The sequence below is a fragment of the Brachionichthys hirsutus genome, chromosome 12, assembly GCF_040956055.1.
Source record: "Brachionichthys hirsutus isolate HB-005 chromosome 12, CSIRO-AGI_Bhir_v1, whole genome shotgun sequence".
Taxonomy (NCBI): Eukaryota; Metazoa; Chordata; class Actinopteri; order Lophiiformes; family Brachionichthyidae; genus Brachionichthys; species Brachionichthys hirsutus.
The window spans coordinates 11,488,567-11,515,392 of record NC_090908.1 but is presented as its reverse complement, the minus strand read 5'-3'; the positions used below and the strand labels follow the sequence as shown (position 1 = coordinate 11,515,392).

The following is a 26,826-nucleotide window of genomic DNA, read 5'->3' as shown; positions in this document are numbered from 1 at the left end:
ATCTCATTTTACAGACGCACCAACTCTGCTCAACCGACAGCAGCTTGAGGATTCGAGTAACGGTTTTTATTTATGATGATTATTAAGAGAAATTCAACTTTCAATGAGGCAAAGCTGCAACGTCTCACATTTTACAGCCGGGCTCAATCAATCAGACCCATCCTCCCATGGTTTCTGAGTATTATAAAAAAAAATGGACTTGTTTTTTCATTAGGTTCATATGCATATGCTAATAGATTCCATGCATTTTATGTTCTCACTGTGGGGGGGGGGGGATTATTTAATGCCTTTTACTTGATGCGCTCTACTGAACCGTAGCACGATAAAAGCATCCTGATGTTATAGTTGTCTGCACATCTGTTTGTTGTTTTTATTTTTAGACTCGGCTAAAAATTGCTTTCGAAATTACAGATGGTTCCAATCGTGCAGGAAGAGCCAATCTTTCAGCTCCGGGGGGGGGGGTTATCATTATTCTGTGGCTGGCTCTTTAGATCCCTCTCCAGTGATTCTTCCCACATGTATTATGACTGCGAGGCAGAGCAGTAGCCCGGGTGTGATAAGACTCGCCGTCTCCCCTCCCGGCCTTATATGGAGGGAACCTTGACTTGCTTTGTAGACCGAGGCAAGACACGACGACTCGCAGAAGCCGCAGGTCAGGGGATTAGTCCGTTGTCATTCTCAAGGAGCTTCCCGGATCTCTGTTTCTGCTTTTCATGAACTTATCTCCAGGGAATATCCAAAGAATGATACGTGGATAATAACACTCGACTGAAAACGTATAATTAGCTCGTTTTTTTGGCATTTAAAGCGGTGACCCGGTGAGGTTTGCGGGCTGGGGAGGCACCGCCAAGTTACGGAGAGGTCACTTTGAAAGTTGTTTGGTGGAGACCGTTTCCTGGGCGACCTTAGAGAGGCGTGGCGATATGGCATGTTGTAAAGGGAACAACGGATCGGACGGGCCTTGGCAGGCTCGGCACCGCAGTCGGCATCGTTTGAAAGGTGTCACTGAAGGGGCCGGTGGTAGGTTGCCCCCGAGGGCCTCCGGTCTGTTTTGGCCTCGTGTTGTGGAAATCGCAGCGTGGGTTGCGTTTTGATCGCTCAGACAGAGCTGTCATGGCGGCTGGCTCCCAGACACCCAAACATAACAGACCCGGCAGACACGGAAAAACATCACAAGGGCCGCGCGGACGAAACTGTGGAAACAAGTGGAGGCAGTGCAGAGGAGCGTGGGGGACATCGAACTGACAGGCGCACACACACAGCCCTGAGTTAAAGCCCCCCCGCTGGACGTCTGCAAGCTGGGAACTAAACAAACGCTGGAGGCGGAGTTTCGTTCTTCATCTGCTCAAGTCGGATCCCTGAATCCACGAGTTTCCTACAGTAAGTAACCCTTATTTGGTCGGTTGGGGTTCTCCACTCCTTTCGCTGATCATTTGTCCATTTTTACTTTTTCTTTTATCTTCTGGAAGCCAAAATGAAATAAATCTTCCTAATATCGCCATCATCATCCCAAACTGGGGTGTAGAGGTCGCCAAAGGTCATCGGGATGTCCTCTGGGATCGTGAATGTCAGTGCAACTGCTCGAAAGTTTGTAGTGCGGCATCCAAGGAACCTCTAACCTTATACCGGTTCAACCTCTGGTGACCACGAATCAACTGAGTGACGTTGTGCTAGCCATTTGCAACCTGACTGCAACGACTCACGGAGGACACGTGTCCACATCCAGTCACGGAGCGCTTCAGTGAATCCGTCTCATCGGTGACCGTGACATTTTGTCTCGCCGTGCTTTCATGCGAGTCGATTTCAAACGCATCTCATTTGACGGGCAGCAAAAAACGCACCAGGCGGGACGAGGATAACAGAATCTCAGAATGAGAACTAGTTCCGAAGAGACGCTTTCCTTCCCCCGGCGGTCACTTGACATGTAGTTTGAGTCAATTCCTCTCCAGCCGGTAGTTTGCTTCTTTCTCTGCCTTTCCATGTTCATATAAATAAAATAAAATAAAAACGCGTAGCCCGGGAGAAGACGCAGATCCTGCTAACGCTTGAAAGACGATGTCAATCACAACAGGAAATAAGACGGTTCAACAGGTGGAGAGTCTGACCCGTCACTGTCCTCCGTCCTCATTGGTCCTTGCTCACCTGACTGGCTGCATCTTTTTAGTTTTATTAACTTTCATTGTGTTCTAGCTCTTCTGTTTCTGCATGGATTCTGAACACAATGAATTCCATCCCGGGAGACGCGTCTTTTCACTCCGGGCTTCTCCGGAGACACGGAGAGCGCCTTTCAGGATATTTGTGATTTTTTTTTTGTTTTCGACCTTTTCATAAGGCCGTGTTGGTTCTGAGGCCTTACGCGAGGAGCCGGCCGGATCCCTGTGAATAATTCTGGTGCCGGCAGACAGAATTCCAACAAGTTGTCATTTCTTCCTTTTGTCAAGGTGGATAGCAGCGCCGACCGACCGGGCGCCAGAGAGAGTTTCGTGCTGCGTTTTTGACATCAAACAGTCTCTCCTGTTACGGCCTGCGTTGAAATGCGGCGTCTATATTTGGAAGAATTCTCGAGTTGTTCGGCGTCTCTTTCTGTCGCTTTGCCTTTCGATTGCACGAGATGACGAATCAAATCTGCTTTTCCTCTTGTTTCGTCGCCGGGCTTGTCTTTACTCTTCAAAGGCGTGACTCATAGAATGTGAACTTTTTAGTCCCCCCCAGGAGTCCAGCGTCTCCTGCGAGGCATCACGGCCCACTTGAAAAGTCCCCGTCGACGCCAAACTGCGTTTAAATCACTCGGGCTCAACATTTTATTTCTGAATGGCGGCTGTTTGTTTTTTTTCACAATGAAGATACAAGATGGAAACTGGATCCCGAAGATAAAGTGTTTTTAACTTCTGTTGTGTTTTTTGCTACTCATTAAGTCCAGAGTGTAAATATCTTTTATCTTTAAACTCCACTTTACCATCATTGTTGTGTAAATGCTGTTTTTGTGCAGATTCGTGTCGATGAAAATCAGTTTTTATTTGTTATCCGTGACTGGACGGAGGTGAACCGGGTCACCCGGCAGGTCATCACCTCGGATCCAACCCATCCTGCTGCTCGTCATTCCACATCCAGTTTTTTTTTTTTTTTGGAATCCCCGCGGAGCTGATGGAGATTAAAATAGAGCTAAAATGAAATGCAGGAAATGTATGCTCTTTTTTTTGCCCGCGGTTCTTCGTTCCCCATTGCTCCTCTCGTGTGTCGCTTCTCTCTTGTTGGCCGTGTAAGATCCTGAAACGCTTCACTTTGCGGCTGCTAACATTTCCTGTGCTGATTCCAACATTTAAATCTTTAAAAGCTGCTTGCGCCGCATCCTGAGGAAACTAGTGAAAGATGGTGTTTCTAATAAAACCAATAATGGTTCCACATTCTCGGGGCTTGTGTGCATTTTGAGCAGAAGTCTCGTCTTCTAGCGATAAAGCGTCTTTTTCCGACATACCCATCTCTGGCGCTTTTTGGAGCCTCGTGTTTCCGTCTGGTTCCGACCGCCTTGGTTTTAGCAGCTGACTGATCCAGCGACAAATATCTACTGGCCGACACGTGGGGGGGGGGGCTTTACCGCCCTGCCGGTGCGAGTCTGGGCTCCCCGCACTAATCAGCACCGAGCACATGATCTGCGTTTATCCTCGGAACACACAATGCGCCTCAGTGTGCTGCAAACCGCAGGCCTGTTTATTTATGTCGACCGCTCTTTTGCCCAAAATAAACCTTCACGGTTTCCTCCAGCCAGTTGCTCCGGCAGTTTGTGATCCCGCCGCTTTGCAAGGACGTTCAAGTTCTGTCCGATCGGTCCAAAACGTTTTCTGTGTTCCTAACCGGCGGGAGGAAAAGCCCATAGGTTTCCAAATAAGGCCTGGGTGAGCGCCGGCAGTATTAATAGAATAAGGCTGCTGCTGGGGAATATTTGTATTGACCTGTTGAAAGACTTTATCTGATGCGTGCTGTTTCCATGGCAGCGTGGGGGCGGTCTCCTGGAGGCAGTGGCGGCGCTTCCATGTGCAGCTGCTGCTGCTGCTGCTGTCTGGATGACTCGACTGCAAGGTAACGGCAGCCCCCACCTTCTAAATGTCACATCGCCGTTTCGGGCTGATGGGAAGCAGCGGCTTGTTTTCCACATTTTAAACCCAAGCGGGCGGGATGGTGCAAACCTGCAAGTTTCCCCACAGATGTTCAAGCCCTTCTGTCTGGAAGCGTTTCGGCGGCTGCTTTTACCTTTAGCGGCGTGTTGATTCCAGATTTGCTTTGTGTTTGTGTGCAGGAAGGTCAATTTCCAACACACGTGGCAAGATAGTCCAGTTTGGACTATATCCAACAGGCAGACCGTGGCGTTCCGTCAGGTTCTTATTCACTTTATAGTCTCTAAAAGCTGAATGAAGGCGAAACTAAAAGTGAAGAGCTGTTGAATAAACTGGAATTTAGCTCTCTGGATCGAATCTGAGGTTACAAATCTTGGTGTTCTTCATCGGGTTTTTTTCTCACTTTGAGAAGGTAGCAAAATAAAATAAAACAAGTGGAGTCCGTCCATTTACAATGCTAACTCTGTTAGCCTCCTGTTTACTCTGAGCTCATTGGTCCGCTGCAGGTTTATTGAACCTTTTTCAACAACTTCGCCGCTATAATAAAAAGGCAAACACATCGCGGGCAAAATGGAACGACTTGTTAAAAATCTATGAAATTGCTTTTGCGATATTGCTCGTCAGCGCGGCTGCAGGACGGGGAAGGTTAATGTTCGACAGGACGCGAAGCCTCTGAGCTGGAGCAAACATGGAAAAGGATTGAGCTGTTTTTGTGCAGAAAGTGACAAACGTCCCAAAGCAGGAGCGGGAACAGATCTTCCACGTGAAATTGAACCCTTTTTCTCCTCCCACAGATCGTGTCCAACGTGCTGATCTTCTCCTGCACCAACATCGTCGGCGTGTGCACCCATTACCCCGCCGAGGGCTCCCAGAGGCAGGCCTTCCAGGAGACCAGGGAATGCATCCAGGCCCGCCTCCACTCCCAGAGGGAAAACCAGCAGCAGGTGAGGACGAGCAGAGGGAAACTGTCCTTCACAATCCCAAATGGGACCTGCTCCATTTTGGGAAATGTTCCCTGCTCTGCTTCTCTTGCATTCGGTTCGCCTTGGCGAGTAGCCAACATTCCCGTGGAGGAGAAGCCGACTTAGACGTGAAAGAATGAACTTAACAGCTCACTCTGGTCGCGTGACAGAACTTTAAGCTTGACGACCAATCAGAGAAAAGCTTCTTGCTGATCTACTTAGTTTTCCGAAACAAAAGCTTTTTAATAAATCTTTAATTTATCAAAATTCGAGTTCTGTTGCTCTTCGCCTGATTCCGGGTCTCTGCCTCTCCCGCCCACCTCCCCAACATGACATCACTTCCTCCCTGAACTTGTTCTCCTCCGCCTCGCTGTCTTCCAGGAACGTCTCCTGCTCTCAGTGCTTCCCCGCCACGTTGCCATGGAAATGAAAGCTGACATAAATGCAAAGCAGGAGGACATGATGTTTCACAAGATCTACATCCAGAAGCACGATAACGTCAGGTAACACCAGGACCGCCAGCCCGCCGCGCCGCTTTAAATAACTCGCTTTCTCAGAATCCCCGCAAATCATTTCTGGCTGCATTTTATCTCTCAAAAGAGCGGCGAGGCTTCAGGACGACAAAATCCTGAACCCTGAAAGGGGTCAGAAACCCTAGAGCTGCTTTAAAAATGGGCCGGAAAGTGACATAAATGCTGGTTAGAACCTCTCCGGCGTACCGTTATATCCTTCAGCCGAGTCTTCTGCTGCATTTATCCTGTTTTAAAAGCTGTTAAAGATAGTCTTTAGTGTCGGATGCGGATCCGACCGTTTGATTGGCTCCCAGCTGACGGACGGCTTTTCGGTCCGGAGCGTTCCGTGATAACGGCTGGATGTCGACCGGATGCCGCTTTACTTCCAGAGTTCATTCCCGTATGTGATCTCAGTTGTTTTAATGATGGAGTGTTGATCCTTCCTTTCACTTCCTGAGCCCACGAGAGCAGGCTTGGGCGCCGCGGCGGTTGGGTTTGGCGCCACCTGGTGCAAAAATCACGGCGCTGAGTGGACATAGAGTCAATTTAAAGACCTGCTTCTGAGTTTATTTCCAAATGTCCTGACTTTTTTCAATCAGTCACAAAAACTACATGGAAAGCTTTGCCGTCGAGTCTGTGGAGGAAGTTCTCACTCGGTAACCCCCCCCCCGCTGTTTTTTTAACAAGGTTTATGTCAAGGCTCATCATTGGCAGTTCTGGAACCGTGATGCCAACTTCCTGTCTCCTTATAGCGGCGGGATCATTTAACACCCTGGTGTTGCCATTTGGCATTTGATGGATAAAGTCATTGTGGTTATTACTCTGGTAAAAAAAAAAAGAAGAAAAGTTTCCAGTCTCACACACAAAAGAAGTCAAGTGTGAGCGAACCTCATACGCTGGGAATGCATCCCCAAACCTGGGCTAAATATAGACGCACAACCTATTTAAAAATGGAGGAAAAGGTTTTCCCAAAAGTGGGCCAAAAAAAACGAAGTATCCCTCGAGTATCTGTGTATTTATATTCAGCTGGAGCAGAGAAAGGAGGAGAAGTGGAGCGTTGCTGAGCTTTCATTGTGGATCACTCACTGGGGAGTCGGCGGCATGTTAGCGGCGCGAGCTCGGCTGGGTTCCGCCTTCGGTCGTAATGTGCCATTTAACTAGGAATGACTTGCCTGGGGGGGGGGGGGGGGGTATTGGATTTTGGTAATTGGGGCTCTGCTGAGAGGCCAAGAAGCAACAGGAAGAGAAGTGACAGCTCCCACGGCTAGAACTAAAGGGTAAGAGGGGCGGAGTTTATCGGTCCTCCATTCTCAAGCATCAGGAAAAAGGCCTGAAAGAGTTCCAGTCGGAGCAACGTCTAAAGATGCCGCGTCCAGCTGGTGCAACGAGAGTACAACAACGCCGCACGACATCCCTCAGGAATCAAACGACGTCCCGGGGCTTCAGCGGAGAAGCTAAAACGCTGCGCTGACTCAGATTTGGGGGCGGTTGTTTGATGGCCCGGGGGAAATGTTCCCGAGCCTCTGCGGTGGCTGTTATGCAGGCCGGAAGCGCCCTGAAGAGAGAGAAACGGGAACAGACGATTGCATAAACCGGAGGATCTGACCTTGAGGTGAACGGGACACACAGGAAGCGCACGTGGTTTCAGGTCTGTGTGTCGCACGTAACACTTGCCTGCTGTTGGAGGCAGGCGTCACCTGGGCAGGGCTGAGCGGGACCGATGCTCACAAGATGGATCTCTCCTCGAAGGGCGTTCTCAGTGAAGACGGGCCCAACCTGAGTCCCAGGCCCGCCGGGGTTTAAGGCCGTCGCGTGTTTCACCCTGGAAGGAAATCGGCCTGAGAATCAATTTCCTTAATTTTTTTTTTTTTTTTTTTTTTTTTTTTTTTTCAAAAATCTTTTTATTATTTTCTTATGAACACATAAAACATTGAAGTACAGCGTGTACAGATACTCATACACATACAATGTACACATATCTATACACACCTACATTAATAATTAAAATAATAAAAACTGACACCAACAAGGGAGACAAAAAAAAAAAAAAAAAAAAACAAAAAAAAAAAGGGGGTGGGGTGGGAGGAGTCATATCTATGCATTTGTATGTTTATTTCTGTTTATTTTTGCTGAAGTACTCCAAAAACGCATCCCACGTCAAATAAAAGTCATCTACCCTCCGTTTCAGTTCGAATTTAATCTTCTCCAATTGAACGTGCTTCATTACATCATTTAAGAGATTTAAGTAGGACGGAGGTTTTTTTTGTTTCCAGTTTAATAGGATCAATCTCCTAGACAACACTGTAACAAATTTAACAACCGTTTTTTGCCTGTTTGAGAGACCAGTCAAGGCTGAGGGAACTCCAAACAATGCCAACACAGGATCAGGCTGTAGTTGTGTCTGACAAATGTTCGACAACATGTTAAATATCTTGGCCCAATAAGGCATTATGTCAGGACACTTCCAGAACGTATGAGCCAGTGTGGCCTGCTCTTGGCCACACCGGTCACAAGCAGTGTTCACCCCTGGAAACATTTTGGAGAGCCGCACTTTAGAGAGATGTAGTCTGTGCAAAACTTTGAACTGCAGAAGTCCATGCCGAGCACAAACTGAAGATGAGTGGACGTTGACCTGAGCTGCAGTCCATTGAGAGGCAGTGATGTTTATCCCGATATCCTGTTGCCAGGCCTCCTTTAGATGATCAAGTGAAGGCATGTATTCTTTGTCTGATATTTCGCGACGTATTTTAGAAATTGAACCTTTTTTCAGCGGGTCTTTTGAGAGTACAGTGTTCAATTTCCTTTTTTTGATAAAAGAAAAGAAATAGTCAGCGCGAGGCATGACTGTGTGTGAAGAGAATGTCTCAGTTCATTCAGAACAAGCATCGTCTGTCTCCAGCGGGGCCCGTTTGTCCGCGTTTCCCATCTGATAGGACGGATTCAGCTCCTCTTTAGAGTGTATTCGGACTCTTTCTGCAGTGTCTCCTTGGCAATTTGATGGAGGAACAACATTCATGGTGCATGGAGCTTTTTCTTAAACACATGTTTAGCAGCCTTCCAGTGGTCGGATGCACGGATCGGATGCACGGAGACGGACCCGTCGCCTTTTAATCGAGCTTGTCTGAACTGTGGGAAAGAAACGCGAGCGCTAACAGAGCTGGATTTGTGTCAAACATCTGTTTCCTTTCTGCTCTTAAATCTTATCTTCCAGTACTCTTTATCTCTGCTATCAAGCCCCCCCCCCCAGGCCTACAGGAACTGAACCGAGAAACTAAAGGGCTTGACGTGATTTGGGAGGCTTGCACGCTTGCCCTTCCCGCAGGCCTCCGTGACCTCACGTTCTCCGGGTGGGAGAAGTCGGAGCGCCCTGAACGCCGAATCGTTTCTCTGCCGCTTGTGTCTCTGCAGCATTTTGTTCGCGGACATCGAAGGCTTCACCAGCCTGGCGTCCCAGTGCACGGCGCAGGAGCTGGTGATGACGCTCAACGAGCTCTTCGCCCGCTTTGACAAGCTGGCGGCGGTAAGGATGAAATCTCACTGTGCACGTGTGAAGACATCACATAATATCTGAGACACGTCTTCATCGACGTGACGTCCCGTCCCCCCCCCCCGGGCAGGAGAACCACTGCCTGCGGATCAAGATCCTGGGAGACTGCTACTACTGCGTATCTGGGTTGCCGGAGGCGAGGGCCGACCACGCCCACTGCTGTGTGGAGATGGGGTTAGACATGATAGAGGCCATCTCGTAAGTGCCCCCCCACCCCCCCCGCCAAATTTTCCCCTGTGTGGAGTCTGCATGATGTTCCCTGACGTTTTTTTTTTTCGCAGGCTGGTTCGAGAGGTGACCGGGGTGAACGTGAACATGCGAGTGGGCATCCACAGCGGCAGAGTCCACTGCGGAGTGCTCGGACTCAGGAAGTGGCAATTTGATGTGTGGTCCAATGACGTCACTCTAGCCAATCAGATGGAGGCTGGCGGCCAAGCTGGGTATGCCTGTCCCGTTTCTGCATCCTCCGCTAATGGGACCTCTCCCTGATAGACATCCAGAAAAGCAGTGGTCCTAAAATAGAACCTTGTGGTACACCTGCATTGCTTTTTCAAGGTGGATATATTTGCGTGTTAATTTTGCTCTCAGGATTCGGAGATCTAACTTAAACCAGTTAAATTATAGTTAGTATTTTTAGTATTTCTTCGGTGCTGCTTCCCGTTTCAGGCGGATTCATATCACCAAGGCCACTCTGAATTATCTGAACGGGGACTACGACGTGGAGACGGGAGCAGGGGGCGAAAGGAACGCGTACCTGCAGAGCCACGACATAGAAACCTACCTCATTGTGGGCTGCAGTCAGAAAAGGGTATGGCCCACAATGCACCGCTCTCTCTTTAGATTTCCACGTTTAAATGTAGGTTTTTATTAGCATTTGAACACGCGCTCCCGTGTCGCGATGCCTTCTAGAAAGAGGAAAAGGCCTTGATCGCCAAAATGAACCGCCAGCGGACCAACTCTGTCGCCCACCACAGCGGCCACTGGACCGACCGGCCGTTCTACAACCACCTGGGCGGCAACCAGGTCTCCAAGGAGATGAAGAGGATGGTGAGGAACACTGAAGGCTTTCGGCTAATGCTTCAGTCCTGACCCCCCCCCCCCCCCCACACACACACACGTTTGGGGATGAAATATTTTTACTGACTTGATAACTTGATAGTTTTTAAGAAGCCAGATATATTTTTGTCTGCGTTGACAATGTTTCTCCACCAGAGGGAGCTAGAGAGATAAAGTCAGATGAAGAAACTCCTTTTCAGCTAATTGTCTTTTCTGTCTTGCAGGGATTTGAGGACCCCAAAGATAAGTGAGTACGGGATCATCTCCTCTTCTGTTTGAGCCCCGAAGCCAGACTTGTGTCTGCGTGACATTCGACACGGAGCTGCAGGAACGGACCGAGTCGATGGGCGGCGTGATGGAATCAGCGCTGAAGGGAAACCGGATTTATTCCTTGCTTCCCAGAGGAACGGACGAGAGGCTTAAACCAACAACCACCTGCAGCGTGTTCTCCTCCCTTTACAGACACTTCATCTTCAGAAACCCGCAGGAGAACCTGAACCCGGAGGACGAGGTGGACGAGTTCCTGGGCCGGGCCATCGATGCGCGAAGCATCGACCGGCTGCGCTCCGAGCACGTCAAGAAGTTCCTGCTGACCTTCAGAGAGCCCGACCTGGAGAGAAAGGTCACACGCGCGCGCACACACACACACACACACACACACACACACATGATGAATGAACGGACGGGACGTTTTTGGATGCCGCATTTTTTTCCCGTTTGCACTGCTTCCTCCCTGTGTGGGGAGAAAAGACAGGAAGTGAAGGTTCCGACGCCAGGAAAAGGCCGGGAAACAAACGGGATGGATCATTTGTCGTATTCTTGAGCGACGGTTCTGATGATGATGGCGCCGCCCTGATCGGAACTCTTCCTTCTCCTCCTGCAGTATTCCAAACAGGTGGACTCCCGGTTCGGCGCTTACGTCGCCTGCGCCTCCCTCGTCTTCGTCTTCATCTGCTCCATACAGATCGTCATCGTGCCGCGGTGAGTCGACATCCGGTGGGGAAAAATGCCCTCGTTACCGTTAACAACGCCGGTTTCTGTAGTCAAAAAAGGATCCTTCTGTGTGTGTGTGTGTGTGTGTGTGTGTGTGTGTGTGTGTGTGTGTGTGTGTGTGTGTGTGTGTGTGTACTGACATCCTGACTGCCGTCTGCAGCTCCGGCGTGATGATGGGCTTCTTCATCACCTGCTTCGTCGTCCTGATGGCCGTCGTGTTTGTCTCGACGGTCTACTGCTGCTACGGCGTGAGTTAGGCAAACGTTTTATCCGCCGTTATCCACGCACCGAGGCCCAATAACTGGAGTCTTTCCGCCGCTCCGTTTCCTCCCAGCTCTTTCCGATCCCGCTGCAGACCCTCTCTCGGAGGATCGTCCAGTCCAGACTGAACAGCACCCTGGTGGGCGTCTTCACCATCGTCATCGTCTTCCTGTCCGGCTTCATCACCATCGTAAGTCGTCACGGTTTTAAAAAAAACCGCTTCGGCAAACCAATCCGTGTTTTGGATTACTCTGACTCGACCTTTCGACCTCGCTCAGTTCACCTGCAGCAGCAGCGACCTGCGCAGCTGCATCAAGGCGGAGCTTAACATCAGCCTGGACGGCGTGAACGTCTGCCACGCCCGCCTCCTCAACTACAGCCTGGAGGCGGGACGCGACCCCTGCGGAGACGACGCCCTCTTCTGCGCCTTCCCTGAGGTAAAGGTGTCGCCGCCCCTTTGTCCCGGGGGGGGGGGGGGGGGGGGGGGGGCTCAACTCCGGCACGTTTAAACTGACCTGCGTCTCCTGCCCCTCCCCCAGTATTTCACCTCCTGCGTCCTGTTGAGCCTCCTCGCCAGCGCCGTCTTCCTGCAGATCAGCAGCATCGGCAAGCTCTTCCTGATGCTCTTCATCGAGCTCCTCTACCTCCTCGTCCTGGAGGTGCCCAAAGTGAGCCTTTTTGACAACCAGGACCTGCTGGTGACGGCCAACGCCATCAACGTAACGTGAGTCGTCCCCCCCCCCCCCCGCCGTCTGCCGTGGAATGCTCGCGTCGTTAGCCATTAGTTCTGAACGCCCATCTCTGCTCCTCTCCTCATAGGGAGCACATGAATGGAACGAGGTGAGACTTCTATCGCCATAGCGACCCCGAAGCATCGTCATCTAGACCTGCTGGCAACAGAGGCTAAAAGCATGCTACATGCTAAGATTACTGTGGCATAGACTTCCTGCATAGAGCATATTTGATGCCCTGAGTGTTTGTTGAGTTGGCGGTAACATCTGGAACCCTGACTTCCAGCTGTTTGGTGGACTCCAAGGTTCCCCTGAAGATCGTGACCCCCGTGGTCATCACCGTCTTCGTTCTCGCCCTCTACCTTCACGCCCAGCAGGTGGAGTCCACGGCCAGGCTCGACTTCCTGTGGAAGCTGCAGGTACGGATATAAAAGTCCGTTGGAAGCAGCTCAGCAGGTCTAGATAGCGCCAACGACCCCCCGTCCCCCCCGTCCCATGAGCAAGAACATGGAGACAATGTCGAGGTAGAACTGCATTTAACAGGCAGAAACCTTGAGCAGACCCGTTCCTATTTCATCTATCCCGTAACATCCTCATTGTTATGTACGGCCTTTAAAAAATAATAATAATTCTTAAGAATAAAAATAAACAAACCAATCTGCAAGTTTACCTTTTAAGCATCACCTGCTGTGGCCTCAACATTAGCTTTTAGCTACATTTAGCTCCATGAGCTTCAGTCCGACCTCCTCAGAGCTAACGCGCTAACAACGAACTAATCTTCACCAAGCTAGGAACCAACCATTTATCGCGGTTCATCCTCCGGTGACCATGAATACCAGAAACTCAACCGTGTGTGACTTCATCTCTGCCCCCCCCCCCCCAACCCCAGGCCACAGAGGAGAAGGAGGAGATGGAGGAGCTGCAGGCTTACAACCGCCGTCTCCTCCACAACATCCTGCCCAAAGACGTGGCCGCCCACTTCCTGCAGCGCGAGCGCCGCAACGACGAGCTCTACTACCAGTCCTGCGAGTGCGTGGCGGTCATGTTCGCCTCCATCAGCAACTTCTCAGAGTTCTACGTGGAGCTGGAGGGCAACAACGAGGGGGTGGAGTGTCTGCGGCTGCTCAACGAGATCATAGCCGACTTCGACGAGGTAACCGAACAGTCGCGAGGCGGTCCGTCTGGAAGATCTAGTTTAAGATATGAACCCGATCGGGTATTTAAATCCCCCCCTTTGGTGGAAACCAACGTGAGATTTGTTAGAATCTCGACTTGGTTTGCGACAGAATCAAGCGCTTCCTCTCGCTGCCGCCACCAGATCATCAGCGAGGAACAGTTCCGCCAGCTGGAGAAGATCAAGACCATCGGCTCCACGTACATGGCGGCCTCCGGCCTCAACGACTCCACGTACGACAAGGTCGGCCGCTCGCACATCCGGGCCCTGGCCGACTACGCCATGAGGCTGATGGACCAGATGAAATACATCAACGAGCATTCGTTCAACAACTTCAAGATGAAAATCGGTGAGCGGCGAGAGAACGGCCGAAGTGATTTCAGGGCGTTCTCCACTCCGGGAGTGAACCTGCTTACCTTTTGCTTCCCCTTCGCAGGCCTCAACATCGGCCCCGTGGTCGCCGGGGTGATCGGGGCCAGGAAGCCTCAGTACGACATCTGGGGGAACACGGTGAACGTGGGAGCCGCATGGACAGCACAGGCGTGCCCGAGAGGATCCAGGTGGATTCGCCGATGCGGGATTTTTATTTTCCAGTTTCCCGCTTTCACATTGAACTAGCGGCGCTCACGGCCCCCCCCCTCCCCTCCCGCTCTGTCCGCAGGTAACGGCGGACCTGCACCAGGTGCTGAGCTCCTACAACTACAAGCTAGACTACAGAGGCTTGGTCACGGTCAAGGGCAAAGGGGAGATGATGACCTATTTCTCATCAGCGGACCCCCGAGCAGTTAACCCTCATGGACGCCGGGATGGGCGCCTCGACTCTGCCTCTGATAGGCTCACGCTCGCTCTCTCTCTCTCCCGTGCACTGATACTTCCCTGATCCTGCTGAGGGCCCCAATGGGAATGGATGGGGGGGGGGGGGGGTTGGACTTTACCCTTCGTACGCTCCAGTGCTTACAGAAAGCTTGTCCGTCGGACGTTGAACGCACAAATGCACGCCACGGCGTCGTCAGCGTACATAGACACACACACACACACGCAGGCGCGAAACACAGACGATGTCAGCGAAGAACTTTTTCTAATCTCGGCCGTTTTGTATTTTGACTTCAGAACGCCAAACCTTATCAAATATTTTAAGATTCTATATTTTGTACATTAATATATTAGAGAGCTATCTATAAACACCGACGTGTATTCAGACGTGTGGACGGTACCACCCTGATGTCGGGGGGGATTTCAGACGCCCTCCTGGTCTCAGCTTGGCGCCGCAGCGGGTCGATGCCTCCGAATCCCCCCCGTTTGCTGATAGGATGGCGTTCCCCGTTCCCAGACGGTACGACCCAATGAATGTTCAAAGAATTCCTACGAGGCCTTTTATATGAACGCCATACTGATGGTCATCCGACGGATGGGGACGGATGAGCCCATGTGGAAATGTACCCTTTGATGTGCAGCCACCCCCCCCCCCCCCCCCCTCCCTTAGAGCAGTATTGCACGGCACGTTATTTCGCAACGATCTTAATTCTGGCAGTTCCACCAATTTTAGTCGTTTTATTTTAGGGGTTAATAACATTTCAGCTGCTTGGCTGCGCCACCGAGTACGATAATCAATAAATGTGCGGAAGGTGTCGAGGTTTTACCAGAGAATAAGGTGGAACGTGGTGACTGTAGACGGGTAACGGTCAGACCGACCTTATCTTAGAGCATCTCTCCAACCCGCTGCTGCCAAACTCTCCGTTTGCCCCTTTGGAACACTGTAAACTTTATCGTTTTTAACAATTGGGGGGAAAATAAAGCAGTTATTGGGACCATTTCTGTATTTATTAGGTGTGAGAGGCATTGCAGAATCTGTTCCACGTGTTTCTACAATGTTGTGGGCGTTCCCGTACGCCACCTAGTGGACAGAGAAAGTGACCGCCGTACACAATCACTCGTCCTGACAGGTCTCGACGTCATAATTCCAGGTTTATGTCTCGCTGTAAACATGAGCCTCGCGCGCCGCTCGTAACTTTACATCACCCCAGTGGAGTCATTGAACGCGGCGCCGTTTCCCATTTACTTTACTTTACCAAACAACAAACCTCAAATTCTTGTAAAAAAAAAAAACTACATGCTGCACCCCTTGGTTTTGAACCCAGGACCTTCTGGCCGGGAGTCAAGTGCGCTACCCACTGCACCACCGAGAACGCAGTACGACGTCGCATAAGGAAAAAGCACAGCTCCAGTGCAACACGCTGTGGTCTGAAATAGCACCTCATCATCCGACAAGCATGACTTTGTTAATGCCTCGAGTTTCCTACCCCGCACTGGGGGGTGGTTGGTATTGCTACCAACCACCGTGTCGGAGGCCCTGGGTTCGAGTCCCGCTGTGGGAGTGGGGTAGAGTGGGGGTAGCAGGGTAGGCCTGGGGCCTTGCCTGGGCGGAGTGAACTGGACCGGTCCACTTCACCCCGCCCAGGCGTGCCCTGGGCCTACCCCGCTACCCCCTCTCTATCCCATTCCCGTGGTGGGATTTGAAGCCGGGGCTCTTTGAACTTTTCAACATTGCTACCAACTATTCCCCCACCCCCGTGCACGCACCGACGCACGCACTCATACACTACGGACAATTCGGAGCAATCGATTCCCCTAAATTGCATGTTTTTGGAGGTGGGTGGAAACGGGAGAACCCCGACGCAGACACGATTCGAACCCAGTACCATCTGGCTGTGAGGCCAGCATAAACTCAACCAGCTGATAACCAGCCATTAACAAATTCTCAACACCAATGATGACATCACAGACAATCTGAATGTAAATATACATACTTTAATCTCATGTCCACAAATAATCAACAACAAACCCAACTGCAGACACAAATTGCATTGATCCAAACACAGACATTTTGCCAGCTGAAATATATCACACTTTAAAAAGGCCCAAATATTTTAGATCTCCAGTACTCACACAATACTGCCGTAGTACTCATTCAGTACTGCCCCAGTACTAATAGAGTATTGATGTTAACAAACCTCTCGAAAATATAAGCTGCCCGTTATGGGCTTTTCTTCCTAACAGATCAGATGATCAGCAATACGAAGAAAATGTACATTTATATTTCTATCCATCTGGTTCACGTTTCACATCTAACACTGTAAAAAATAAAACAGCAAATACACTGCAAAAAAAACCCATGTGTTCATTTGGCCTTTGGTTTGCTGACAGGATGTGATGTCACAGATCACACATCCAAGCCTCGTTGTATCAGAAAGTCTTCGAGAGCACCGAGTCGCTCCACCAGCATCACATCCACGTCTGACTCGTCCCCACGAGGGACGCTGCCATTGCACTGACGGAGAGATGCTTTCCGCTTCCTGGGGACCATGGTAACAGGAAGTCCCGCCCCTGAAGTCGACAAACATTTTGAAAAAAGAAGTGTGAAGAACAAGATGAAGAAAAGAGAAGTGCTACCTCTATGTAGTAATAATGAATACAACTGCGTAGTTAGAAATAAAATACAAAACAACACGAAGGAGGGACACAAATAAGGAGACTACCGTCGCTTTATCGTGCTCTCAATACATTTCCCAACCCACCTTGCAGTCTCTTCCTCTTCCGGGGCTGAGTGAAGTCAGGAAAAAGGAGAACCCTCCGTCTTTTCTGCTGTCCAATCAGGAGTAGCGCTCCATTCTTCTCCCGTGGCTCCTCAAACATTGTTTCAAGACTCCTGTGGGGTGAAAAACAAAACATGGTAGAAGACTGGAGATTCAGCGAGATTTGCATTATTCATTTTAAAGGTTACCATTACCTGTTGGTTGAGGGGGAATTGTAGTTCTTGTTCGTATAAATCTCCTCCAGACTGAACTCTTTCTTCTTTAACCTGAAAAAATGTTTACTGATGATTTTGGAATATGGTCAATGCGTCTGTAAATGACTGTGTTCATTTCCTCCACACCCACTCGCTCAGCTGGTCTGCGTGGAAACAGAAGTCCTCAAACGGACTTTCCATCCATCAAAACGAACCCGTCTCAGACGCGCCGCCATCGGCCTCATCGTCAGCCGAAGGCCGAGCCGGATGCGGCGTCGCCGCCCCCAAGCCCTGCCGCCTGCCATCGCTGTCCTTCAGGGTCAGAGGTCGACTCAGCAGTTTTGAGGACTGGTAGGGAGACAGAATAACATCTAATGACAAAAACAACAACAAAAAGAGTTCTGGGCCTCCAGCCGAGGAAGGTTGAAGTCACCTGAAAGTTGTTTGTGCCATTTGCTCCACGCACGCGCGCACACACACACACACACACACACACGCACGCACCACACACACGCTCAAAGAGGAGTCAAAGAAGCCATTTCTGGAGAAACCATCTCTGAACAGAGGAGGATTAAGACACCGTATATTATTATTGTAGAATCTTCCTAACACCAAATCCGTGTACGTAACAAGTGTAAAATCTTTTTAACCTGAATATTTGTCTCGTAATTGCACTTCCGGTTAGATGCTAAACTGCATTTCATTACCCCCCCCCAGCCACACCTGGGTGCAGCTCAACAAAAGAGCTCACCTGAGGGTGTCTAATTTCTCTCGCGGCTCAGAATCCCATAAACATTCCTACAAGTTAATTCATCGTCATTTGACGAACAGGAGTTCCTTTTTTTTTTTGGCCTTATTACTTTCTCACATCGGTCTTTTTTATGTGACATGAAACAAAGGGACACTCACAGAAAACGAGCGGTATTTAGGATCGGCGTGAGAACAAAACAGAAAAAAGGGATTTGGAGAAAATACAAAAGCTGCTCGAGCTAGCTGCGCCTAGCTACCGTTAGCATATTATATTGCGCGTGAATCGGTTAAAATGTCATAAATCGGGAAATTCATTTTACCTTTTCAAAGCCTTCGGATTCGTTTGGTCTCCTTTAACTCCTCTTATCTCATTTTAAGCGCTTTCGACGCTAGAAAATGCCAAACCTGGCCGTGCGGTCCGGTGCAAGACACGCTTCTGACGTCACTAATGCCCGGCGTTAAATAGCGGAAGTCACAACCACAATGATGGAACTTCCGCTGAAAGTTTCAAAATAAAAGTGTTAGTCTAGCGCAGTGTTTCCCAACCTTTTTTGAGACGCGGCACATTTTTTACATTTACAAAATCCTGCGGCACACCCCCAACCAAAATGACACAAAATTACACTCTAACAGTACATATTAGATTAGATGACCTTTATTATAATACATATAATTAATAATATAGTTTTTTTTATGTATTTATACTTAGTGGGAAACCTGGGGCTGTTTCGATGAACACAAAATGAAGACACACACGAAGCTCTTCCTCATCAGCTCTCAGTCTCTCTCTGCTTGTAGTTTTTATCGCCGTCGAGCTTGAGAAGCTCAGCTCACACAGATATGTGGTTGAAGATGGGAGCAATGTCAGAATAGCTTTGTTGGCTAGAACGGGGAACTCCTTGGCAACAGATAACCAGAAACTGTCCAAAGGAAGATCAGCAAAGTTTAGCTTTAAACCACCATCTTGTTTCAGTTCAGTGTAGTGATGGGAATTCCGGCTCTTTTAAGAGAGCCGGTTCTTTTGGCTCCCAAGTGGCTCCTCAGATTTTTTTGTTGTTGACAAAATTAATTTAATACCAAATCATGTGCAGTGTAAAATTAGCTACTAATGTAAAAACATGCAAGATATCAAATGTTTATTAAATGTCTTTATTTAAATCCTCTTTGCACTGCTAGCTACAATAAACATATTATATAATATAAAATACAAAACCAAACCAAACACATCTCACAGAGAACAAGGTCAAATCTCTGCATTTAAATCTCAAACAACACAACAAGAAAACATAAATTAAAAAGTGCAAAAGATAAAGCAGCATCAGGTAACAGTTCTACTGTGGCTCAGCTTGGAGGGGCTGATCCTGTTTCTCCTTTCTGTTATCATCTGTCCTGTTCTGGAGAAGATTCTCTCTGAGGGGACAGATGTTGCCACGATACAGTCTCAATCTCCGTGTGTAAGACGTGGGTAGACTGAACACCTGGACGTTATTTCACAACGATCTTAATTCTGGCAGTTCCACCAATTTTAGTCGTTTTATTTTAGGGGTTAATAACATTTCAGCTGCTTGGCTGCGCCACCGAGTACGATAATCAATAAATGTGCGGAAGGTGTCGAGTTTTTACCAGAGAATAAGGTGGAACGTGGTGACTGTAGACGGGTAACGGTCAGACCGACCTTATCTTAGAGCATCTCTCCAACCCGCTGCTGCCAAACTCTCCGTTTGCCCCTTTGGAACACTGTAAACTTTATCGTTTTTAACAATTGGGGGGAAAATAAAGCAGTTATTGGGACCATTTCTGTATTTATTAGGTGTGAGAGGCATTGCAGAATCTGTTCCACGTGTTTCTACAATGTTGTGGGCGTTCCCGTACGCCCCCTAGTGGACAGAGAAAGTGACCGCCGTACACAATCACTCGTCCTGACAGGTCTCGACGTCATAATTCCAGGTTTATGTCTCGCTGTAAACATGAGCCTCGCGCGCCGCTCGTAACTTTACATCACCCCGGTGGAGTCATTGAACGCGGCGCCGTTTCCCATTTACTTTACTTTACCAAACAAACCTCAAATTCTTGTAAAAAAAAAAACTACACGCTGCACCCCTTGGTTTCGAACCCAGGACCTTCTGGCTGGGAGTCAAGCGTGCTACCCACTGCACCACCGAGAACGCAGTACTATGTCACATAAGGAAAAAGCACAGCTCCAGTGCAACACGCTGTGGTCTGAAATAGCACCTCATCATCCGGCAAGCATGACTTTGTTAATGCCTCGAGTTTCCTACCCCGCACTGGGGGGTGGTTGGTATTGCTACCAACCACCGTGTCGGAGGCCCTGGGTTCGAGTCCCGCTGTGGGGGTGGGGTAGAGTGGGGGTAGCAGGGTAGGCCTGGGGCCTTGCCTGGGCGGGGTGAACTGGATCGGTCCACTTCACCCCGCCCAGGTGGCCCTGGGCCTACCCTGCTACCCCCTCTCTATCCCATTCCCGTGGTGGGATTTGAAGCCGGGGCTCTTTGAACTTTTCAACATTGCTACCAACTATTCCCCCACCCCCGTGCACGCACCGACGCACGCACTCATACACTACGGACAATTTGGAGTAATCGATTCCCCTAAATTGCATGTTTTTGGAGGTGGGCGGAAACGGGAGAACCCCGACGCAGACACGATTTGAACCCAGTACCATCCGGCTGTGAGGCCAGCATAAACTCGACCGGCTGATAACCAGCCATTAACAAATTCTCAACACCAATGATGACATCACAGACAATCTGAATGTAAATATACATACTTTAATCTCATGTCCACAAACAATCAACAACAAACCCAACTGCAGACACAAATTGCATTGATCCAAATATAGACATTTTGCCAGCTGAAATATATTACATCTTAAAAAGGTCCAAATATTTTAGATCTCCAGTACTCACACAATACTGCCGTAGTACTCATTCAGTACTGCCCCAGTACTAATAGAGTATTGATGTTAACAAACCTCTTGAAAATATAAGCTGCCCGTTATGGGCTTTTCTTCCTAACAGATCAGATGATCAGCAATACGAAGAAAATGTACATTTATATTTCTATCCATCTGGTTCACGTTTCGCATCTAACACCGTAAAAAATAAAACAGCAAATACACTGCAAAAAAAACCCATGTGTTCATTTGGCCTTTGGTTTGCTGACAGGATGTGATGTCACAGATCACACATCCAAGCCTCGTTGTATCAGAAAGTCTTCGAGAGCACCGAGTCGCTCCACCAGCATCACATCCACGTCTGACTCGTCCCCACGAGGGACGCTGCCATCGCACTGACGGAGAGATGCTTTCCGCTTCCTGGGGACCATGGTAACAGGAAGTCCCGCCCCTGAAGTCGACAAACATTTTGAAAAAAGAAGTGTGAAGAACAAGATGATGAAAAGAGAAGTGCTACCTCTATGTAGTAATAATGAATACAACTGCGTAGTTAGAAATAAAATACAAAACAACACGGAGGAGGGACATAAATAAGGAGACTACCGTCGCTTTATCATGCTCTCAATACATTTCCCAACCCACCTTGCAGTCTCTTCCTTTTCCGGGTGAGTGAAGTCAGGAAAAAGGAGAACCCTCCGTCTTTTCTGCTGTCCAATCAGGAGTAGCGCTCCATTCTTCTCCCGTGGCTCCTCAAACATTGTTTCAAGACTCCTGTGGGGTGAAAAACAAAACATGGTAGAAGACTGGAGATTCAGCGAGATTTGCATTATTCATTTTAAAGGTTACCATTACCTGTTGGTTGAGGGGGAATTGTAGTTCTTGTTCGTATAAATCTCCTCCAGACTGAACTCTTTCTTCTTTAACCTGAAAAAATGCTTACTGATGATTTTGGAATATGGTCAATGTGTTTGTGAATGACTGTGTTCATTTCCTCCACACCCACTCGCTCAGCCGGTCTGCGTGGAAACAGAAGTCCTCAAACGGACTTTCCATCCATCAAAACGAACCCGTTTCAGACGCGCCGCCATCGGCCTCATCGTCAGCCGAAGGCCGAGCCGGATGCGGCGTCGCCGCCCCCAAGCCCTGCCGCCTGCCATCGCTGTCCTTCAGGGTCAGAGGTCGACTCAGCAGTTTTGAGGACTGTGAGAGAGACAGAACAACATCTAATGACAAAAACAACAACAAAAAGAGTTCTGGGCCTCCAGCCGAGGAAGGTTGAAGTCACCTGAAAGTTGTTTGTGCCATTTGCTCCACGCACGCGCACACACACGCACACACACACGCACGCACACACACACACACACACACGCACACACACACGCACACACGCATGCTTAAAGAGGAGTTAAAGAAGCCATTTCTGGAGAAACCATCTCTGAACAGAGGAGGAGGATTAAGACACTGTATATTATTATTGTAGAATCTTCCTAACACCAAATCCGTGTACGTAACAAGTGTAAAATCTTTTTAACCTGAATATTTGTCTCGTAATTGCACTTCCGGTTAGATGCTAAACTGCATTTCATTACCCCCCCCCAGCCACACCTGGGTGCAGCTCAACAAAAGAGCTCACCTGAGGGTGTCTAATTTCTCTCGCGGCTCAGAATCCCATAAACATTCCTACAAGTTAATTCATCGTCATTTGACGAACAGGAGTTCCTTTTTTTTTTGGGCCTTATTACTTTCTCACATCGGTCTTTTTTATGTGACATGAAACAAAGGGACACTCACAGAAAACGAGCGGTATTTAGGATCGGCGTGAGAACAAAACAGAAAAAAGGGATTTGGAGAAAATACAAAAGCCGCTCGAGCTAGCTGCGCCTAGCTACCGTTAGCATATTATATCGCGCGTGAATCGGTTAAAACGTCATAAATCGGGAAATTCATTTTACCTTTTCAAAGCCTTCGGATTCGTTTGGTCTCCTTTAACTCCTCTTATCTCATTTTAAGCGCTTTCGACGCTAGAAAATGCCAAACCTGGCCGTACGGTCCGGTGCAAGACACACTTCTGACGTCACTAATGCCCGGCGTTAAATAGCGGAAGCTACAACCACAATGATGGAACTTCCGCTGAAAGTTTCAAAATAAAAGTGTTAGTCTAGCGCAGTGTTTCCCAACCTTTTTTGAGCCGCGGCACATTTTTTACATTTACAAAATGTGCCACCGAGTACGATAATCAATAAATGTGCGGAAGGTGTCGAGGTTCTACCAGAGAATAAGGTGGAACGTGGTGACTGTAGACGGGTAACGGTCAGACCGACCTTATCTTAGAGCATCTCTCCAACCCGCTGCTGCCAAACTCTCCGTTTGCCCCTTTGGAACACTGTAAACTTTATCGTTTTTAACAATTGGGGGGAAAATAAAGCAGTTATTGGGACCATTTCTGTATTTATTAGGTGTGAGAGGCATTGCAGAATCTGTTCCACGTGTTTCTACAATGTTGTGGGCGTTCCCGTACGCCACCTAGTGGACAGAGAAAGTGACCGCCGTACACAATCACTCGTCCTGACAGGTCTCGACGTCATAATTCCAGGTTTATGTCTCGCTGTAAACATGAGCCTCGCGCGCCGCTCGTAACTTTACGTCACCCCAGTGGAGTCATTGAACGCGGCGCCGTTTCCCATTTACTTTACTTTACCAAACAACAAACCTCAAATTCTTGTAAAAAAAATAAAACTACACGCCGCACCCCTTGGTTTCGAACCCAGGACCTTCTGGCCGGGAGTCAAGTGTGCTACCCACTGCACCACCGAGAACGCAGTGCCACATCACATAAGGAAAAAGCACAGCTCCAGTGCAACACGCTGTGGTCTGAAATAGCACCTCATCATCCGACGAGCATGACTTTGTTAATGCCTCGAGTTTCCTACCCCGCACTGGGGGGTGGTTGGTATTGCTACCAACCACCGTGTCGGAGGCCCTGGGTTCGAGTCCCGCTGCGGGGGTGGGGTAGAGTGGGGGTCGCAGGGTAGGCCTGGGGCCTTGCCTGGGCGGGGTGAACTGGACCGGTCCACTTCACCCCGCCCAGGCGTGCCCTGGGCCTACCCTGCTACCCCCTCTCTATCCCATTCCCGTGGTGGGATTTGAAGCCGGGGCTCTTTGAACTTTTCAACATTGCTACCAACTATTCCCCCACCCCCGTGCACACACCGACGCACACACTCATACACTACGGACAATTCGGGGCAATCGATTCCCCTAAATTGCATGTTTTTGGAGGTGGGCGGAAACAGGAGAACCCCGACGCAGACACGATTTGAACCCAGTACCATCCGGCTGTGAGGCCAGCATAAACTCGACCAGCTGATAACCAGCCATTAACAAATTCTCAACACCAATGATGACATCACAGACAATCTGAATGTAAATATACATACTTTAATCTCATGTCCACAAATAATCAACAACAAACCTAACTGCAGACACAAATTGCATTGATCCAAATACAGACATTTTGCCAGCTGAAATATATTACATTTTAAAAAGGTCCAAATATTTTAGATCTCCAGTACTCACACAACACTGCTGTAGTACTCATTCAGTACTGCCCCAGTACTAATAGAGTACTACAATAGAGTATAAGCTGCCCGTTATGGGCTTTTCTTCCGAGCAGATCAGATCAGCAATACGAAGAAAATGTACATTTATATTTCTATCCATCTGGTTCACGTTTCACATCTAACACTGTAAAAAATAAAACAGCAAATACACTGCAAAAAAAACCCATGTGTTCATTTGGCCTTTGGTTCGCCGACAGGATGTGATGTCACAGATCACACATCCAAGCCTCGTTGTATCAGAAAGTCTTCGAGAGCACCGAGTCGCTCCACCAGCATCACATCCACGTCTGACTCGTCCCCACGAGGGACGCTGCCATTGCACTGACGGAGAGATGCTTTCCGTTTCCTGGGGACCATGGTAACAGGAAGTCCCGCCCCTGAAGTCGACAAACATTTTGAAAAAAGAAGTGTGAAGAACAAGATGAAGAAAAGAGAAGTGCTACCTCTATGTAGTAATAATGAATACAACTGCGTAGTTAGAAATAAAATACAAAATAACACGGAGGAGGGACATAAATAAGGAGACTACCGTCGCTTTATCATGCTCTCAATACATTTCCCAACCCACCTTGCAGTCTCTTCCTTTTCCGGGTGAGTGAAGTCAGGAAAAAGGAGAACCCTCCGTCTTTTCTGCTGCCCAATCAGGAGTAGCGCTCCATTCTTCTCCCGTGGCTCCTCAAACATTGTTTCAAGACTCCTGTGGGGTGAAAAACAAAACACGGTAGAAGACTGGAGATTCAGCGAGATTTGCATTATTCATTTTAAAGGCTACCATTACCTGTTGGTTGAGGGGGAATTGTAGTTCTTGTTCGTATAAATCTCCTCCAGACTGAACTCTTTCTTCTTTAACCTGAAAAAATGTTTACTGATGATTTTGGAATATGGTCAATGCGTTTGTAAATGACTGTGTTCATTTCCTCCACACCCACTCGCTCAGCCGGTCTGCGTGGAAACAGAAGTCCTCAAACGGACTTTCCATCCATCAAAACGAACCCGTTTCAGACGCGCCGCCATCGGCCTCATCGTCAGCCGAAGGCCGAGCCGGACGCGGCGTCGCCGCCCCCAAGCCCTGCCGCCTGCCATCGCTGTCCTTCAGGGTCAGAGGTCGACCCAGCATTTTTGAGGACTGTGAGAGAGACAGAATAACATCTAATGACAAAAACAACAACAAAAAGAGTTCTGGGCCTCCAGCCGAGGAAGGTTGAAGTCACCTGAAAGTCGTTTGTGCCATTTGCTCCACGCACGCGCACACACACACACACACGCACACACACACACACACACACACACACACACACACGCACACACGCACGCTTAAAGAGGAGTTAAAGAAGCCATTTCTGGAGAAACCATCTCTGAACAGAGGAGGAGGATTAAGACACCGTATATTATTATTGTAGAATCTTCCTAACACCAAATCTGTGTACGTAACAAGTGTAAAATCTTTTTAACCTGAATATTTGTCTCGTAATTGCACTTCCGGTTAGATGCTAAACTGCATTTCATTACCCCCCCAGCCACACCTGGGTGCAGCTCAACAAAAGAGCTCACCTGAGGGTGTCTAATTTCTCTCGCGGCTCAGAATCCCATAAACATTCCTACAAGTTAATTCATCGTCATTTGACGAACAGGAGTTCCTTTTTTCTTTTTGGCCTTATTACTTTCTCACATCGGTCTTTTTTATGTGACATGAAACAAAGGGACACTCACAGAAAACGAGCGGTATTTAGGATCGGCGTGAGAACAAAACAGAAAAAAGGGATTTGGAGAAAATACAAAAGCTGCTCGAGCTAGCTGCGCCTAGCTACCGCTAGCATATTATATTGCGCGTGAATCGGTTAAAATGTCATAAATCGGGAAATTCATTTTACCTTTTCAAAGCCTTCGGATTCGTTTGGTCTCCTTTAACTCCTCCTATCTCATTTTAAGCGCTTTCGACGCTAGAAAATGCCAAACCTGGCCGTGCGGTCCGGTGCAAGACACACTTCTGACGTCACTAATGCCCGGCGTTAAATAGCGGAAGTCACAATCACAATGATGGAACTTCCGCTGAAAGTTTCAAAATAAAAGTGTTAGTCTAGCGCAGTGTTTCCCAACCTTTTTTGAGCCGCGGCACATTTTTTACATTTACAAAATCCTGCGGCACACCCCCAACCAAAATGACACAAAATGACACTCTAACAGTACATATTAGATTAGATGACCTTTATTATAATACACATAATTAATAATATAGTTTTTTTTAAATGTATTTATACTTAGTGGGAAACCTGGGGCTGTTTCGATGAACACAAAATGAAGACACACACGAAGCTCTTCCTCATCAGCTCTCAGTCTCTCTCTGCTTGTAGTTTTTATCGCTGTCGAGCTTGAGAAGCTCAGCTCACACAGATATGTGGTTGAAAATGGG

At 48.6% G+C, this 26,826-nt stretch overlaps 2 protein-coding genes and 2 long non-coding RNA genes across 5 annotated transcripts in view; 1 reads left to right on the top strand and 3 right to left on the bottom strand.

Moving 5' to 3' along the window:
* The window catches only part of adcy5 (adenylate cyclase 5), a 33,531-nt gene that overhangs the window by 5,724 nt on the left and 981 nt on the right, over positions 1–26,826 (top strand). Inside the window, 19 exon segments of the mRNA XM_068746736.1 lie at positions 4,907–5,056; positions 5,456–5,577; positions 8,995–9,106; positions 9,204–9,331; positions 9,415–9,573; positions 9,800–9,941; positions 10,043–10,180; positions 10,414–10,436; positions 10,667–10,811; positions 11,073–11,170; positions 11,343–11,430; positions 11,517–11,633; positions 11,722–11,880; positions 11,983–12,167; positions 12,461–12,593; positions 13,064–13,327; positions 13,493–13,697; positions 13,785–13,865; positions 13,868–13,908. Of these exon segments, the coding sequence (XP_068602837.1) occupies positions 4,907–5,056; positions 5,456–5,577; positions 8,995–9,106; positions 9,204–9,331; positions 9,415–9,573; positions 9,800–9,941; positions 10,043–10,180; positions 10,414–10,436; positions 10,667–10,811; positions 11,073–11,170; positions 11,343–11,430; positions 11,517–11,633; positions 11,722–11,880; positions 11,983–12,167; positions 12,461–12,593; positions 13,064–13,327; positions 13,493–13,697; positions 13,785–13,865; positions 13,868–13,908 (2,490 nt within the window).
* On the bottom strand, positions 16,143–17,328 carry LOC137902663 (proline-rich protein 14-like). The gene is made up of 4 exons (XM_068746748.1): positions 17,287–17,328; positions 17,136–17,207; positions 16,924–17,054; positions 16,143–16,732 (listed from the first exon to the last, which is right to left on the bottom strand). Exons 3-4 carry the CDS (start codon positions 17,039–17,041, stop codon positions 16,569–16,571), a joined length of 282 nt encoding a protein of 93 aa, XP_068602849.1. The 5' UTR covers positions 17,042–17,054; positions 17,136–17,207; positions 17,287–17,328; the 3' UTR covers positions 16,143–16,568.
* LOC137902656 (uncharacterized) lies at positions 20,687–21,831 on the bottom strand. 2 transcript variants are annotated; one of them, XR_011105736.1, is made up of 4 exons: positions 21,800–21,831; positions 21,649–21,720; positions 21,439–21,567; positions 20,687–21,247 (listed from the first exon to the last, which is right to left on the bottom strand). It is a non-coding gene; the product is annotated as an uncharacterized lncRNA (long non-coding RNA). The 2 variants fall into 2 exon arrangements; XR_011105735.1 differs by lacking the exon at positions 21,800–21,831 and having other exon boundaries at positions 21,649–21,771.
* On the bottom strand, positions 24,246–26,387 carry LOC137902661 (uncharacterized). The gene is made up of 5 exons (XR_011105737.1): positions 26,288–26,387; positions 25,346–25,542; positions 25,195–25,266; positions 24,985–25,113; positions 24,246–24,793 (listed from the first exon to the last, which is right to left on the bottom strand). It is a non-coding gene; the product is annotated as an uncharacterized lncRNA (long non-coding RNA).

Coding starts and splice junctions, on each gene's coding strand:
- LOC137902663 (XM_068746748.1), bottom strand. CDS start 17,041: ATGTTTGAGGAGCCACGGGAGAAGAATGGAGCGCTACTCCTGATTGGA. Junction 16,733..16,923: donor GAAGAGGAAGAGACTGCAAG/GTGGGTTGGGAA, acceptor TGTCGACTTCAG/GGGCGGGACTTCCTGTTACC.